General features: G+C 37.5%; 1 protein-coding gene across 1 annotated transcript in view; it reads right to left on the minus strand.

The window, feature by feature from the left end:
• Mtmr1 (myotubularin related protein 1) overlaps positions 1–17,187 on the minus strand; it is a 61,741-nt gene that overhangs the window by 35,034 nt on the left and 9,520 nt on the right. The window contains exons 3-8 of the mRNA XM_051178625.1: positions 13,057–13,080; positions 12,329–12,355; positions 10,838–10,888; positions 6,562–6,637; positions 2,363–2,457; positions 1,880–1,987 (exon numbers count right to left, since the gene is read on the minus strand). Coding sequence (XP_051034582.1) covers positions 1,880–1,987; positions 2,363–2,457; positions 6,562–6,637; positions 10,838–10,888; positions 12,329–12,355; positions 13,057–13,080 — 381 coding nt within the window. The remainder of the gene's footprint in view (positions 1–1,879; positions 1,988–2,362; positions 2,458–6,561; positions 6,638–10,837; positions 10,889–12,328; positions 12,356–13,056; positions 13,081–17,187) is intronic.

Consider the following 17,187-nt stretch of genomic DNA (forward strand, 5'->3'; position numbering starts at 1 on the left):
AGAGGCTGTAGCTGAATAATGTACAGGGGAGCTAAAGACATGCTGAAAAGAAACTGCAGCTCTATATGCACTGGTCCAAAGAATTTTCAAGACACACAGTCACAGGGAAAGAAAGGTACAGAGCCATGTATAGACTCTCATTGACTTTTTATTTTATTTTTAGACAAGGTCTCCCTGTGCTGGCCTGGAGCTTGCTCTGTAGACCAGGTCAGCCATAAATTCACAGAGATCTGCCTGTCTCTGCTTGCTGAGTGCTGGTACTAAAGGCAGGGGCCACTAAGTAGCTCATTGTTTCTTTCAAAGAATTGTTTCCATGCACAAGGCATCTGTGCAGTGTTATATTAGGCATTGGTAACTCTGTCTGCAGTGAGTGGGAGAGTGGGAGAGAAAGATATGATGTTTTACTATATATAGCTTTTGTACTTTTGAATTATGAATCATCTTTAAAAAATAAAACCCAGGCTAGAGATATGACTCAGTAGTTAGGTGTGCTGGCTGTTTTTGCAGATGTATCCAAGTTCAATTCCTAGCATCCACATGGCAGCTCACAAATCCATTTGCAGGGGATCTGATCTGATGCCCTCTTCTGGCCTCCACAGGCACCAGGAAGATAGTCATATGGTCAAAACGTCTATACATATAAAGAAAATAGTAAAATAAGCCATGTGTGGTGGTACATACCTTTAAACCAAAACATTCAGGAAGCTGAGGCAGACAGAACTCTATGAATGTGAGGCTAGCCTCTGTCTACATAATGAGTACCATGCCTTCCAAGGATATACAGTGAAAACTGACTGTGAAAATAAACAAATAAACAAAAAACTAACAACAAAAATAAAGCAGCACACCTTGTGAGGTTCTCAGACATGAGCTGGGAGGCTGGACTTTATAATTCCAGGCTATGAAGCATTGAAATCAGCTGTCAGCAAATACTCATGCCAACCATAAAAATAACTTAGTCAAGCAGCCACAAGAAATGTGCCAAAGTAGCATCATTTCCTGACATGCCTGCTTTTCAAGTCACTCACTGTCTGTGCACACACCCTGGTAACCCACTGGCTGTTTAGAAATGCTCAATGGGAAGGAGAAGCTTTATAAGCCCTGCAAGAGCATATGCAATAAGTGTGCCATGTAGCTTAGTGGTAGAGCATATGCTTAGAATGTGAGAAGCCCTGGACTTACCCAGGAAAGGAATGAGAAGTGGAAGGATTGACATATGGTGATTTTGGTGTGTGAGGAAATAGGCATGTAACAAATGTAAGCATCAATATGAGCATCAAACCCAAGGTTAGAAGAGGTCTTGACAATTCTGCAGACAGAACACATCTCCTGGTTCATTGGGTTAGTTTTTAATAAACTTTATTATAGAGGTAAAGTCACTAGGCATAAAACCTATTCATTTGAGGTCCTTTTTTGGGCTATGATGATTAAAGTTATCCCACACTTTCCTATCTAATATCTTGAAGGAAGTAAAAAGAAACAAATGAGGATAGTTCAAAAGGTAAAGTTCCAATATAGCCAAGAATCTTTGATCACAAGATTTCTAGAACAGGTTGTCCCTTGGGTAAGTCTTTGTCCATCTACCATGTTGAAAAGTACTTTTAAAACAGGAAACTATGAAAAGGGATATTGAACTCTATTTTTCTGAGATGTGACAACCAGCACTTGGGTTACAGGTCAATTAGAAACATTTCAGCTTTCAAAAAGGATTGTTTTGAGGGGTATACAGTGGTTTGCATTCATTGATATAAGATTTGAAAGAGCTGCTGCTCTGCAAACAGTACAAGTTGTTCCTATGCTGCAAAGATTATAAGGGTTATGAGTCAGAAAAAGTTCAGAATGAACTTCATGCCAATGTTCATTTGTGTCTGCAGCCTACCTTGCACACGATCTCTATACCACAAGAATTATCCCCATGGCTCTGGGCACCAATCTTCTCAACTCTGCTAATCACTCCAAGGGGAACATCAAGGATGAAATGTGGGTCCTAGGTTTAAAAATTAGACACCTATCAAAATCAGTAAACAGAGTGTTTATGTTGAAGTCAGTAAATAGAGGTTTTATGCTTTAAGTTGCTCCAGAGTTGTAACATATGGTTGTTTACTTTGAAATGCAATTATCTTGGCGCCAGATAAGAAGCTACCATCTGAGAGATGGTAGACCTCAGGAGGTCTATACACAGACCACAGTGACACGTCCCCTCCAAATCTAAGTGCAATTTCAACAATTTTGATTAAGATCCAATGTCTCTTCAAACTCACTGTCTCATAGTGTCCCTGTGATAGGAATTCAGGGGAATGTTTACTTTCTTCTTTTACTGTTCACAAGATTTTAAAAGCCAAAAGAAATTTAAAAAACTTACCCTTTCTACATTTTTGAAGTACATTTTGAAGTCTGTCACTGTCAGGGTTCCACTCACTGCTCCCATAAATGGACAGATATACATGACATCTTTCACTGAAAAGAGAAAACCAAAGTAGCAATGACTCTTACATATTTGTACCTCTGTAACCTCCAGTATGAGCTTCCAAATACATATGTATGGTCTAGTCTTGTGGGAATTAAAACTTCAAGGAATTATATCAGTTTTTATTTTACATAATGACACAGTCTTCTGATATAGTTCAAAAAACTCTGATTTGCTATTCAATGAGGCTTTAAGTAAAAAAAAATAAATAACTTACAGTATGTTTATATTGTTTTTTTTTCTTTTCAGATAGTCAATATTTTCCCTGTTTGAAAGTTGATAATGCTCAAAATATTAATTATACTCTGAAGACACTGTGCTTTCTTCCTATAAATTGCTTCAACCTAAAACTAGTAAAAGCTAAATACTGTCTCTGAAGAGAAACTGCTTTGCAGCTGAAGAAAACTTGCACACCATCAATTAAATAGAAAAGGTTTTTTTCATGGGCCATGTGTATAACTCAGTACCTGAGCCTCTAGGTTTGTAGTTACCTCTCAGAAGGGCTTGCTAAAATCCCTTATCAGCCAAGCATGATAGTGAACACTTTAAACTTAATCTTAACTACTACTTGCAGAGGCAGGAGGATCTCTATGAGTTTAAGCCATCCTGGATCTATATAGTGAATTCCAGGGCAACCATAGCAAGACTCTATCTCAAAAACAAAATTTCTGTATCAAAGGTAATTTTCTGTTTGTTATCAATCAAATGTGCACATCATAGTTAATTCCTGTGAGTGTTAAAATGCTCAGCTCTATCATAAAGTTGTGCACCTTTATATGGTTTTCCCACAGTGCCATTCCATTGCAATGTTGGAGCAACCAGAACACATATAGCATAGCTACAGACAAAATTCATAATAGTAGAATAATTCATCCAACTATCAAGGAACTTTCCTTATTTTTTCTGTAATTAAATATGTACTGAGTCATTTCTGTTGCTGAGGTCCTGGGTATAACATAATTAGCCAGAGTTACTATTTACAAACAGCTGAGGATGTATGAGGCTTGACACAGAAAATCACCATTATACTATAGCATGTTAAATGCTAATATAATGATGTAGACACTTCATTAAGAATTAATGAATCACCTCACTCATCAGGGAAGCAGATGGGGAGAGGAGAGGAAAGGGAGGGAGGAGAGAGTGGTGAGTGATTAGAAGTTTGTTATGATGGCTGCATCAGAGGGTGCAGTAAGGGTGGAGGGTTAGATAGGTTAGCAGGGAAATGTACCAGTAAATGCATCTGTTGAATGTCAAGGTGTAATTAGTATGCAATCCTCTGGTGATATTTTGTTTGTGCTTTAACAAATAAAGCTTAACTGAAGATCAGAGTGTGTTGTTAGCCACTAGTTAGTCATAGAGGCCAGGCAGAGGTGGCACACACCTTTAATCCCAGCACTCAGGAGGCAGAGGCAGGCAGATGTCTGTGAGTTCAAGGCCGCCCTGGGCTACATGAGATTGATCCAGTCTAAAAGAGAAACAGCCAGATGGTGGTGGCTCACACCGTTAGTCCTAGCAGTAGGGAGGTGGAGACAGGAGTGATTTGTATAAAGTTTTACATGTCTGTATATAAATGTACCATGATTTTTGTGCAGTGGTGAGGAAGCCATAATCGGCACTGTATTCTCTTGGGACTAGTTACAGGGGGTTGTGAACTGCCATGTGTGTTCTGGGAATTGAAACAAGTCCTCTGTAAGAGCATCAAGTGTACTCTTAACCACCGAGCCCTCTCTCCAGCTCATATTATCAAAAATTTCTTGAGTTTGTGTTATTGTTCTTCCTCAGAGACATTTCAGTACTAACTGGTCTATTGCCTCCAAATGTTACTGAGATTTTGGTGTCCTTTAATAGTCACCAGACAATACCGGGAAAATCAGGGTCCCTTTTAGGGTTCTTAGTCTCATTAATAAAAGAATTTAAGTGCGGACTCAAATGGAAACGTGAGGACATTTTATTAGTGTTTAAAAGAAAACCCTCCAAGTGCAGGCAAGCTGTGAGCCTGAGCTGCTGCTCAGAGGGTGAAGGTGGAGGAGAGGAGGGAAAATCCATGCTGTGTAAGCCAGCGTGGAGGTCAGACATGTGGCAGAGAAGCAATCACATGATAGAAGGGAGGCTGTAGAGAAAGTAAGGAAGCCCACAGTGTTAGGAACACAATGCTTAGAAACGAGATGAAAGAAAAAGAAAAGCTCTGTCTTCTGAAAATTCAGAAAAATGGGCAGACTTACATGGCTGTAGCCTGTTTGTAGGCTTCAGATGCCTTTTCCTCCCCCCCATATTAATTTGTGTCTGTTCACATATATGTTCCCATGCCATAGCACACATGTGGAGGTCAGAGAATAATCCACAGGAGACAGTTATTTTCTACTACCATGTGGGTTCCAGGGATCCAACTCAGGTCAATATAGGCTTGGAAACCAGTGTCTTCACTTGCTGAGCCAACTTATTTGTTTTGTGATGGTCCCATGTGGCCCAGGACGGACTTAACCTTGCTATGGAGCCAAGGGTGTCTACGTTTCTTATTCTCCTGTCTTCACCCTTCAAGTGCTGGCATTAGAGGATGAACTAACACACCCAGGTTATGTGGGGCTGGGGACTGAACCCAGGGCTGTGTGCATGCCATGCCAGCATTCTAACACCTGACCTGCACCACAGCCCTCTTTTATCTTTCAAACCATGATGTAGCATCAGTATTCTTTCATGTTATCAAATATTATTTAAAATGCTTTTATTGGATGCACTGCCTTTTTACATATCTGAACTATCATTAAGCATTCATGTATTAGTAAAAGTACTTTAAACTTTTTTCTATATACAAATTCCTCAGTAAGCACTGATGCATATAAATGCTATGTTCATTTCTGGTTAAACATAAGTACTTTTAAAAGTTCTTTTCTCAAGAATTAAAAAAAAAAAAAAAAGAAACCACCTACAGCCAACACCATATTTAATGAAGAAAATCTGAACTTTTTCTCAACTTTTGGAATAAGAACATCTACTTTCATCCCTTCTCCTTAATTCTATAATAAATATTCTTGAAATATTCTTGTGAATATTCTTGAAATATTCTTGTGAAAGAAAGCAAAGGCATTGAGTCCACAGAGGAATTACCAGAATACTCATATACTGCTGGATATATACTAGTCCATCAGTTTCTTAAGTTATATGGCCCACTCTATTCCTTAGGCATGTGTTTAAAGATAACATGTATATAAAGGCTTGTATAAGAATGTTCATAACAATTTTATCTATAATACAAAAGCTGCAGAATCAAAACAAATAGCTACCAACAAAGGAATGATTCTTAACTGATGTCACAAGGTGGTTGAATATTAAAATAATTTATTGAAGGAAGTTAAGCAAAAAACCCCTACAATTTCACTTCTGGAAAGTACTAGAAAGTATAAAATAGTCTACAGTTTTGGGAGATAGAGGAATGCACAGGAGAAGAGATGAAAAGGGATGACATAAGAAAACTATGGGTGGGGGTAGATATGATCATAAATGCCCATGTCAGGAGAGTCATGAAGAAATAAGCAAATAGCCCAGTAAAGTCTACTATCCAATCCATCCAAATGAGATGAAAAAGTTCTACCCAGATGCCCCTCCTACACACCATCACTTGAGATGCATGGCAATTTATCATGGGAGGTATGGTAACCCTCATGTCATTACCTTTATAAGCCAGGGTGGCAGTATGTGCCATTTTCTTCCACTAAAATTTAGTTTCAGCACTCACAGAAGCCAACAAAAACTTATTTGCAAAGTTCTCAAAACTGTTACTAAGATAATGCTATTGAAACAGTCAATCAAAGCAGCAAGCCGGCATTACATAGGGTGTCTCATCAGCTCTTCAAGAGGACAGGCTTATATTTGTTTGGCAAATATTCAGCTGCCACTTAATTCCATCCCCTCCCTACATTATTTCATATCTTAAGGTCAAGAGGATGCCAATAAGAATGAAGAAACCTAGTTCCCTAATCCCTTTCCCCCTAATTAAATCAGTTTAGCTGATCTCCAACATAAAATATCACCTATGCTTTGAAAGTACTTCATTGTATAGATTCCTATAAGCAAACAGTATACATTAAACTTACCAATGGCCTTAATTGATTCTCCTGGAAAAAGTGGGGCTTCTTCCATCTGTGCCAGTTTATTTCCATCCCTTAGAGCCTGGCAAGAAATCAAATAGGAATAAATCTCACTTTCCATCTGTATATTGAAAAGAATGCTGGTATTCTGGGATTTCTTGATAAGGCTACAGAAGCGTGCAAAAAATGTATGCCCCTCCCCCTTAATAGTTTTTAAAAGCTCAGCACTGCAGGGCATCATGCTGCATAGTCTAGCAAATTGTTACACATATTTACAATTAACAGTTAGAAAGCATTAATACAGAAATGGCTTGACGGGACAGATAGAAACTGTAATCACTACACAGACAGCTATTGTAAGGTGCCATCAAATTTAGAAATAAGGTCAGAAAAAAATGTTATCTTCTAACACAAATAAAAAACACTAGAGGTGAGGTGCTTAGGCAAAGTAGAAATGACCCAGACTATGAAACAGTTTGGGAATCCCTAAGGTAGAATTAAAATGACTAGAGAATGGTCTCAGAACATTGCAAAACTAAGGAAAGCCCTAGGTTTTGGTGCTAAGGAAGGCCCAGATACATGCAAACATGTACATATATGTGTGTGCATTTGTAAATATGTGTGTGCATACATGTGAGTGTATGTCAGGGTGCATAAAGAATGGGAATGACATTGTTTGTTCACTCTAGGCTATGAGATTGCATTGGCAGATTAAGAATACAAGTTGAACATCTATAATGTGAATATCCCAAATAGTAAATGCTCCAAAATACGAAACCTTTTCAAAGCCAACATAATGCCATAAGTAGAAAATTCCACACCTGACCTTATGTAAAAGGTTAAAATTAAAACATACGCATACTAAACTGTATTGCATGAATTTTCCTTCAGTTTATATGTGTAAGACACAAATTTGTGTTTAGACTTGGGTCTCATTCAATACTCCAAAATATGAAAAATTCCAAAATTTAAAACACTTGTCCCAAATATTTGAGATAAAGAATTCTCAACCTGTATTGCAGTGTGTAATGTGCACGTTCACCACACATTTCTCAGGGCCAAATTCATTTTCATAACTAATTTCACACTCTTCAAGAAAACTGCTAATGATAACTAGCTTCATTGGCTACAATGAAGCTAAAAGAAGGATGCCTGGGCAGTTTGTGCCCATATTCCTACTATCAGGCTGTGACTTGGCAGCTTCATTGTATGGTGCCACATAACTCAGAGGGGAGCAGAAAATGGAGTTCTTGAACTACAAAGCTAGGACTGGAGCCTAAACTTAAGGCCTATTTCAATGTACTGCCACCCTGTGAGTTGCTACCAAGGAAACCAGTCATTTTCTCCTTGGCATGTCTGACACAATGTGTCCTGAATAAGAATAAGATGATCAAAACCCAGCAATTACCAAGCTGTGTTTCACAGAACATTAATTTCCCAAGAGATGCAAATAGGTTAAAAAAAAAAAAAAACAAAACAGGGAAATGCTGTGTTAGATAAATTAGGTGTTTGAAAAAAAATGAGCTAGACTAGGCTTTAGTGTGTTAATGCACAACAAATCAGCAAGAGGGCGCTACAGTACAACACATGCTCCTACCTCCTCAGAGAGTGCTTTTTCAGGAATACCTGTTAACACTTGGGAGGGCATTAATATGCATCTGAAAACAGGGTGGGCAATGCCGATCAACGATATGGTGTATATGTCTCTTCCACCCAGAGGACAGAAGATTACATAGTCCATCCTTTTCTTACAAAAATGCACTGATAAAATCATTTATACATTAGGGTTCATCATTACATCCAAACAATGTATTCAATTTGAATTTTTTAGTACAGATTGGTTAAGATTTTTTTTCAGCCAAAAATTTCTGTAAAATTTGTATTTTAAAGTGATAGAGATCAAACAGGATACTGTATATGCTAAGTAGGTGTTCTATCACTAAGTCCCATCCCCATCTTAACTTTCATATAAACTTGACTCTTTTTCCATTCAATGTCCAACTTAATCATGTCATTATGCTCGTTTTGATCCCTGGGTATCAAACCCAAGGCATTAAGTATGCTCTACTACTGAACTCTGCCCACAGCTCCATTTATATACTTATATTTGATTTGGAAATATGCCTTTTATGCAATAAAGCATAAACTAATATGTATACTTTTAAACATTTGGTTTTATAAATACTTAAATACCAACAATCTTAATAGAAGCCTTAATTTGAAGGCCTGCTATAATTTACTATCTGAACTACTGACTAATTTTATGGCATAACTACCAAGTAAGAAAGCTACTTTACTCAAAGTTGGAGTTGTAAATTACTTCAAACATTGCATTGTTAAAGCTTACTTTAATGGGCAAATATTATACTATAAAACTGAGATTCTATAACTTATATTTAAAAATAACTGAGATAAATTACTTTGCAATCTATTTATGAAATCAAGCTTCTCTAATTACTAGAATATGGAGGGGATTTGAAAAGAGAAGACACCTGTTCAGGTTTAGAGCAGGCCACATCAAACATTGTCAAGACCCCAAGCCTGGGCTAGTCAATGAAACCCTGCCAGAATGCACAATGCTCTCAAGATAAAGAATAAGGAACAACTGGTTATCTTCTTGTCCCATATTTGCAATCAAATATAAATGGAAACATCGGTGCATTTTTATGGGGCATAAATGTGTTGGTGAAAACAGTGAGATAAATAAAACTAACTAAAGGTGTGATGGCGCACACCTTTAATCCCAGCACTTGGGAGGCAGAGGCAGATGGAACTCTGTGAGTTCATGGTCTACCTAGGCTACAGAGCAAGTTCCAGGACAGCTAGTGCTGTTACAGACAAACCCTGTCTCAAAAAAAAAAAAAGCTTTTATTAATGATCATTAAACATGGGACATGTTTTTAAATCATGAAAAAGCACCTATTAGAATAACACAAAGAGAATAACACAAAGAAAGAGCGCCAATGCTTGCGATTCTTCCATAAGAGAAAGGAATACATTTAGCTTTAATATTGGAAGTCAAGAGACAATAGAAGGCTCGTTTTGGTGAGTACAGTAGATTCTCTTTATGAAGCTGTGTTAGGAGATGGGACTCACATTTGTGCTCTATTAAGCTTTTACTGAAACTATCAAGTTGCACAGGACATGATTTGACCCTTGATTTATCCAACCTACGTGCAGCTCAACTGAAAGATGAAATAAATTTGATCTCATAAACATACCCATTGTTCTTGGTGCCTCAATTCACAATGTTACTCAGCTGAGCATTTCCCTATGAGCTCATCTCAACCTTGGTGCTTTGATCCCGAATGTCTCCTGAGATCTACAACTTCCTGACTTTGTCACTGAGGGATCCAACCCACCCAGATGATTATGGTCTTGTCACTGTTTTTCATGAGCATGACTCTAAACTTCCAGGTGGACAGCTTATGTAACAGTTGTATGCCCAAAACAATGATTTTCTAATTGAGTCCTAAAAGATGCTTCTGGAGTCAATGAAGGAGGGTGGTTCTGGGCAGGTGATGGAGGATAAAAGCAAGGCTAAGCATTTGGGGCTTGCCAGGCATCCCTAGCATAGCTCATCTATAGGATTCTCCTATTGGGCTTCTATAACAGTAGCAGAAAAATCACTACTGCTTCATGAATCTGGAGGATATCTGGAAGTATGAAGCAAACATAGGATTCTGTATTTTGATTAATAAAAACTATATATATATATATATGTATATATGTATATATATATATATATATTCATTCCACAAATACAAAATACCAGGTGCTGTGTTAAGCATGGAATGAATATATGCACCACAAAGCCAGAAGAGGGTATTGGATCTCCTAGAAGTGGAGCTACAGGCACTTGTGAGCTGCCATGTGAGTGCTAGGAATTGGAAGAACAGCCAGTTCTTTTAGCCTCAAGGCCTACTATGCAACTTTAACTAACAAAAAGTCCACACCCGTATAAAGAACTTGTGGCATTTGTGTTTACCCCTCTAGGTCCTCACTAAAAGCACTTCACACCCTTACAGTGGTGAACGCCATGCAACCCTATTTTCAGGAAACCAAGAAGTGTGAATAAACCAATTTCTAGTTGACAAAACTGTTGGATAAACCAATTTTTGCAAATAATGTCATAATGGAATCTACCAAATATAGACAGGAGAGCACTATTATAGTTGTAAAAGCAAGTGGAAAGCTTTGCTTATTGCCTAGATATCTAGTATGAAATGGCTTCTAGATATACGAGCTGTAGCTATAAACATGAACATGTAGAACTTGCCACCTGATCAGCTTCAGCTTCAGAAGGGTAGCCATTGTGTTCTTCCTCTAGCTCCTGCACAGCACCAGGTGCATGGACAAGAAAAGGCAGAGAAGAGAAAGAGAAACACGTGCAAACAGACAGGTGAAAGGACAGAATTTCTTTTTAAAGAGACAGTAACCATGTAAAAGTCGACACACCTTTTATGGCTTTGTAAATCACCACACTTGCCCCCATCAAGTTAAGGAAATCATGTGTGGACTATCTATAGCATCCTCAGCCTAAAGTGTAGTGTCTATTTTCTGGGTTTGTGTTGGGGTAGAAAATGAAAAGCAAACAAACATCATGGATTTCAAACAATGCACTGTCATTATAAAAATAAGCAATACCATAGCAAATATCAAAGAAAATAACAAGCACATCATGTGCTCATAGAAAATAAAGCACACCACAGAACTCACATAAAGGGCAAAGTCAAGCCAAAATACAAAGGTTATTCATATATTGGTATTTTAGACAGAGTAAGTATTTGCATATTCTAAAGGAGTATTATATTACCAAGGGGTAAATTTCATTGCACTCATGCACAGAACACATGCTCAAGGTTTTACACATAATATACATATGTGTATTAGTTTATTACTTACTACTAATTAAATGCTGTGACTTATAACCAATATCGCATTAATATTTCTAACTATATTATCAAAAGCATGCTTCATAAAAACTTAAATATCACATAGTCTTCATTTTATTCTGCCTGCTTAAAAGTATGCTACTCTTAATTTTTCATAAAATCAATTCCCTTTTGAAAGTTTAAAAACTGTACTATTAACTCAACAAGTAGTAAAAAGGATGTGAGTACTTAACATGACAGAATTATAATCCCCTTTTAAAGTGGGATCAAATCTCTAATAGTAAAAATATTAAAATTTTACTGTTTTACTTCATGAAACTAGTTCAAGGCATCAGAAGAATTAGCAAACTTAGAAATAATTTACTACTTCACACATTTACAATTTGGTCAATAAATGTCATTAATTATGTAACACATTTTATACTATATGAATTTATAGCTACCCATCATGGCAGTGTAGATTTTAAATGCAACCTGTTTTGTTGAAATTTCTAAAGTTTTACAAACAAAAACAACAGACTCATTTTGTGACTTTTAAATGTTAAAATAGAAAAAACAATGTATATCAAAACAGATTCATACAGTATTTCAAAGTCCATGCAAGTACAAAGCCAAACACTAATATTTAGCTGTATGAATCAATGAAATAAAATGATTCTTAAAAGCAGAAGGAAACAAGGTAAGATGTAAACAAACTAGTATAGCAAGATTTTTAATTAACTTGGTTATTTCTGTACAACGTCACTGGCTTCAATAAGATTACAAATTTCAAACTGAAGTAATTAAATCATACTATGAAAATTCAGATTGTTTCCATTTAATGAAAATAGGTTAAATTTTTCATATCTGACACTAGGAGTTAGATGCATGCAAATTACCAATCTTTGTCTTGCTTTATGAATATTCTGAAATAGAGGGAAGACAAATCATGAGGAAAATTTAAGCTACAATTCACTATGTCTGTATTTTTAAAAATACTGATTTTGTAAATCTTGCTTCAAGATTAGCACTTAAACATTTTTGGATTGAACATGCAAACACAAGCATGGATAACAAATGAGCACTTTTATGGTTGCTAAGCTCTTTAGCATGAATCATACAACCAGCATGACACATCTGTGTGTGTGTGTGTGTGTGTGTGTGGTGTGTGTAAAAAAATAATATAAAAAAAGAGTCTATCTACCTCAAAGGAGTGCAGGATATGGAGGGGGTTAAAGGGATTGTAGCTGAGAAGGGATGGAGGAAAGAAAGTAACGTAAATCTGCTTCAATTAAAAGCATATTTTAAAAATGAGGCTCACAAAGGCCTAGATATATAGCACCAGCCATGATCATTCATTGGTGAGAGGAAAGCCAGTACAGCACACTAGTAATAATTTTTGCATCCTGTATTCACACACATAGGCTTTTACTGAACGTTTAGAAAACTGTAGCAAACAAAGCATTTCCAATGAACATTTAAAGCTATGACACAGCAGAGCAAACTTATCAGAGTGACTCATAAAAACCAGTGAGAAGGTAAAGAACACTAAACAGACCAAGTGTTCCATAAAGCACAGACATGTATAAGTAGGAGGCCCATCTGCCAAAAAGCCAAACATCCTTACCCTGGTATCAGGCCTCCTGAAAACCTGTTAGTTAAAATACAGAACATCATCATCATGGAAATGTTCTTATTGACCTGTGAATTATGCCATTAGATTCAACAGCCTAGTCCCTAAGAAATATTTTAATTCTCTATAACATATTTACCCTCAGTTTCATTCAGCATCAAATCAATCCTAACACATTTGTCCTGTGATTTTCAGAGAAGTATCTAATTTGGAGAAATGTATCTCCCCCACCTCCAACTGTCTTAAACACAAATACTTTCCAGTGAGTACTTTCACGAGTTATTGTGAACAGGCTGCCTTTCAAAAGTAAATGTTGCTTCTATTTAGAAAACTGAAAGCATTTTTCATACAGAAGCAATGATATCAAAAGAGAATTAGGTTCTTAGACAAGCCAACACAGAAAGCCCCAAACTGGATCCAGAACACAGTTTAGCTATATACGAAGTCAGTACCTAACTGTGAGATTATCACACAGTTTAACCTGATTTCTATTTAAATTCTGACTGGGACTCCAGAATTGAAATCTCTGACTGGTTACTCCACTGAAAGCAAGGGGTGCCTCTAATGGACATGGCAGCAAAGAGGAAGTTCTAGGAGGAAGTGGCTATCCTGAAGAGGAGGTGAAACAATCTTTATTTAACTGAGAGACACTGACTTCCGCAGTATTATTCCTGTGCCTGTGGCCTGTGAATCCCAATGAAACATGCAGCCTCTGTGTGAGAAAGCTTTAGTCAGAAGAAACAGCACACATGGACAGTACCTTAGAAAACCAAACAGTTGTAACATTCTGGGGCAGGAGTTCAATGTTTCTGTACTTGTTGGAAAGTCTAGCTAGCATCCAACCACCAGATGTAGAATGAGAAACACATAATCAAAAAGAACAATTGCAGGTTATTCACTTTATGGGTTTGCTAAAAAGGGAGAAGAGCCCCTGAAGAGGAACACAGGCTACAATGGCTAAAAAAAAGAGTCCAAGCAGATTACCCAGAAGACATGAGTCATTAAATGAAAATAGCAGTACAAGGCATAGACTAGTTCCCTACAGGTCATTGGTCAGGGAGGTCCCAGGTCACCGAAGTATGACAGGTTATTGTTGCTATCCTTGGTTACCCACCATAACTATGTGGTAATCCCTTCTTGCTAAAAACACCACATACTTTGGCTGCAAAACAAAAACCAATTCTCAAACTCTCCAGAAAATTTCCTCCCTAAATGCCAGAAAGTGCTCTGTAGGGTGATGTGGGGAGAAAAGATATCAAAGTTGTTACACAGTGCTGGACCCAGCATACAAAGGTATCAAGTTACTAGAAAAGATATGCTCACTGGTACAATTGTGGCATGACTGTTAGGGAGTAAGTGGGTACTTTCTGATTAGATTTGAGGCCTGCTCCACAGAAGGGAATTTCATTCTATAGTCCTAGTCAAAATCCCATGTTTGGTGAGTTTATAGGCCCTAATGTAGAACTTGTTATTCTTCCTTTCCTTGGTGGTCATGCTATAAAATTGCCTTCTAAATACTTATATTTATACCCACAGACCTATTCTCTGCTCAACCTTAGAGAAGCTTCTGTTTGCAGTAACAATAGTCAATGGAAACATGTGTAACTGATCAAAGTGCTAAGAATATTATGCTGAGTGCTTGGCCCTGAGTTGGACATCTATTTCTACTGTCCCCTTTTCTGCCACCAAAGTTAAATGAACATTTTGAGGAGGAGGAAGTCAAAGAATTTAAGAGGTAGAGAGGGTGAGAAAGAGTGCTATTAAATACTGTGTTCTGGACAAGATATGACTATCACAGTTACATGCATATGGCATATACAAGGTAAAGCCAACTAAAATCCTGACAAAGATGTGGCAAATGATCTCTAGGTCCCACGCAATATTGACAGAGCTATTAACAACAGATAATTGCTGTGGGAGGGAGAATCAGTCTTCATTCAGGATATGACCACTGTAAATATCCTATGCTCCAGGGGATGGCCCCACAATCATGTATCTATGAGCAGCTTTAGCTACACATAGTGAGTTATCAAAAAACGAAAATGCATGGTTGGGAGTACATGGGGGAGAGTTGGAGAGGGGAAACAGAAGCAGATCTGATCCTATGTCATTTTATACAATGAAATTCTCAAAAACAAAGAAAAATTAACAAGAAAGAAAATATTCTTTGCGGTTAAAAAGGTGTTCTGAATTAACTGGTAATATTCTTCAAAGTGAATTAAAGCTCCAAAGTTCCTAAGCAGAGAGTTTTGGGGTTAAGAAGCTTAAATATGGCTTTTCAGGGGATGCATTCAAGTATCAAAATTTATTAAGTTGTATACTTTAAATATGTAAAGTTTATCAATTCTTAACTGTACCTCAACAAAGTTGACAGAAAGTAAATAAAAGAAATATGTGGCTTATGGTGAAGAAAGCCTCGAAACTGGAAGGATCACCCACCCAGAGCTTCATTCTGGATTGGACAGATTTCTAATTCTAACCATTCTCTCCATCGCTATCAGCGACTGGATTGGACAGATTTCTAATTCTAACCATTCTCTCCATCGCTATCAGAGACTTGATTGAACAGATTTCTAATTCTAACCATTCTCTCCATCACTATCAGAGACTTGATTGGACAGATTTCTAATTCTAACCATTCTCTCCATCGCTATCAGAGACTTGATTGGACAGATTTCTAACTCTAACCATTCTCTCCATCGCTATCAGAGACTTGATTGGACAGATTTCTAACTCTAACCATTCTCTCCAAAAGAGACTTTGCTTTACTTCCTGACACAGCACTTTGAAGCAATGTTTATCGGCCTCTTCCTTTAGATGAGAAAATAAATTCTCAGACTACTAGCTCCCTCTTCCCACTCTCTGCTGGTCTAAAGTTCATTTTTAATTCTTCTAGTATTTTCCTTCAACAGGAGTTGTGTCATAAAAACACTTGAGTCTTTTCTATTCAAGCCACTTCTCTGAACACATGATACATATGAACTATTTTTATTTTTAGGCTAGCTGAGATAAGAACTATCCATTACCCCGTTTCTTTGATGAGAAAAGAAAGGCACAGTTAAGAAAACTAGCCGCAAAATTAAAAAGTCAGTGAAATGATTCCTAATAATATTCTGCTATAGTTGTAGACTGGAGCCTAGCATAATGGTCATTTGAGAGGCGTTATGAAGAAACTATGGAAGCAGAGGCAGAGACCCACAGCCAAACATTAGGCAGAGCTCAGGGAACCCTAGAGGGAAAGGACTATAGAAGCCAAGAGGGATCAAGGATACTATGAGAATCAACTAAGCAGGGCTCACAGAGACTGGCCTGACAGCCAGGGAGCCTGTATACATCTGATCTAGGTCCTCTACATATATGTTACAGTTGAATAGCTTGCTGTTCTTGTGTGAATCCTAACAGTGGGAGCAGGGTCTCTCTTTGACCCTTTTGCCAGCTTTGGAGACTTCCTCCTATTGGGTTGCCTTCTTCAGTCTTAATATGAGGGTTTGTTCTAGTCTTATTGTAACTTGTTATCCTGTATCTGGTTGATATCCTTTGGAGGTCTGCCCTTTCCTGAAGAAGGAGTGGATCTTGAAGCAAAGGGAGGTGGGAGAAGGGACTGGGAGGAGAGGAGGGAGGGGAAATTGAAGTCAGGATGTAATATGTGAGAGAAGAATAAATAAAAAGGAAAAGTGACTGAACTGAAGGTGGAGGAGATGCTGGTTAAACCCTGATACTTCGGTTCCACGTCTGCTTCCCTATGAACTCCACTCTTTTATGAAATCTCACCAATTACCACAGAAAGACAACTTTGATCCCTCTGTAGTACACATAGGATCTTAACTTGAAGAAGCCAACAGCATCTCTCTTATTCCTCTATCTCAACTCATCCACACCAGCATGACGTAGTATTTTCACATTTGTCCTGATGTGTAAATGTAAAGGGACAGACAGCAAGAAATGAACACCACAAGGAAGCCTTCACCATAATGCCTTTATATATATATATATATATATATATATATATATATATATATATATAATGCCTACTGCAGAGCAAAGCAGAGGCTGAGTCTAAAACAGATCGTAGAACTTCTTCCCAGTGTCTTTGCTATTAGAAGAAAATAGCTGGGCAGTTTGTAG

Source organism: Phodopus roborovskii, unplaced genomic scaffold (genome assembly GCF_943737965.1).
Source record: "Phodopus roborovskii unplaced genomic scaffold, PHOROB, whole genome shotgun sequence".
Taxonomy (NCBI): Eukaryota; Metazoa; Chordata; class Mammalia; order Rodentia; family Cricetidae; genus Phodopus; species Phodopus roborovskii.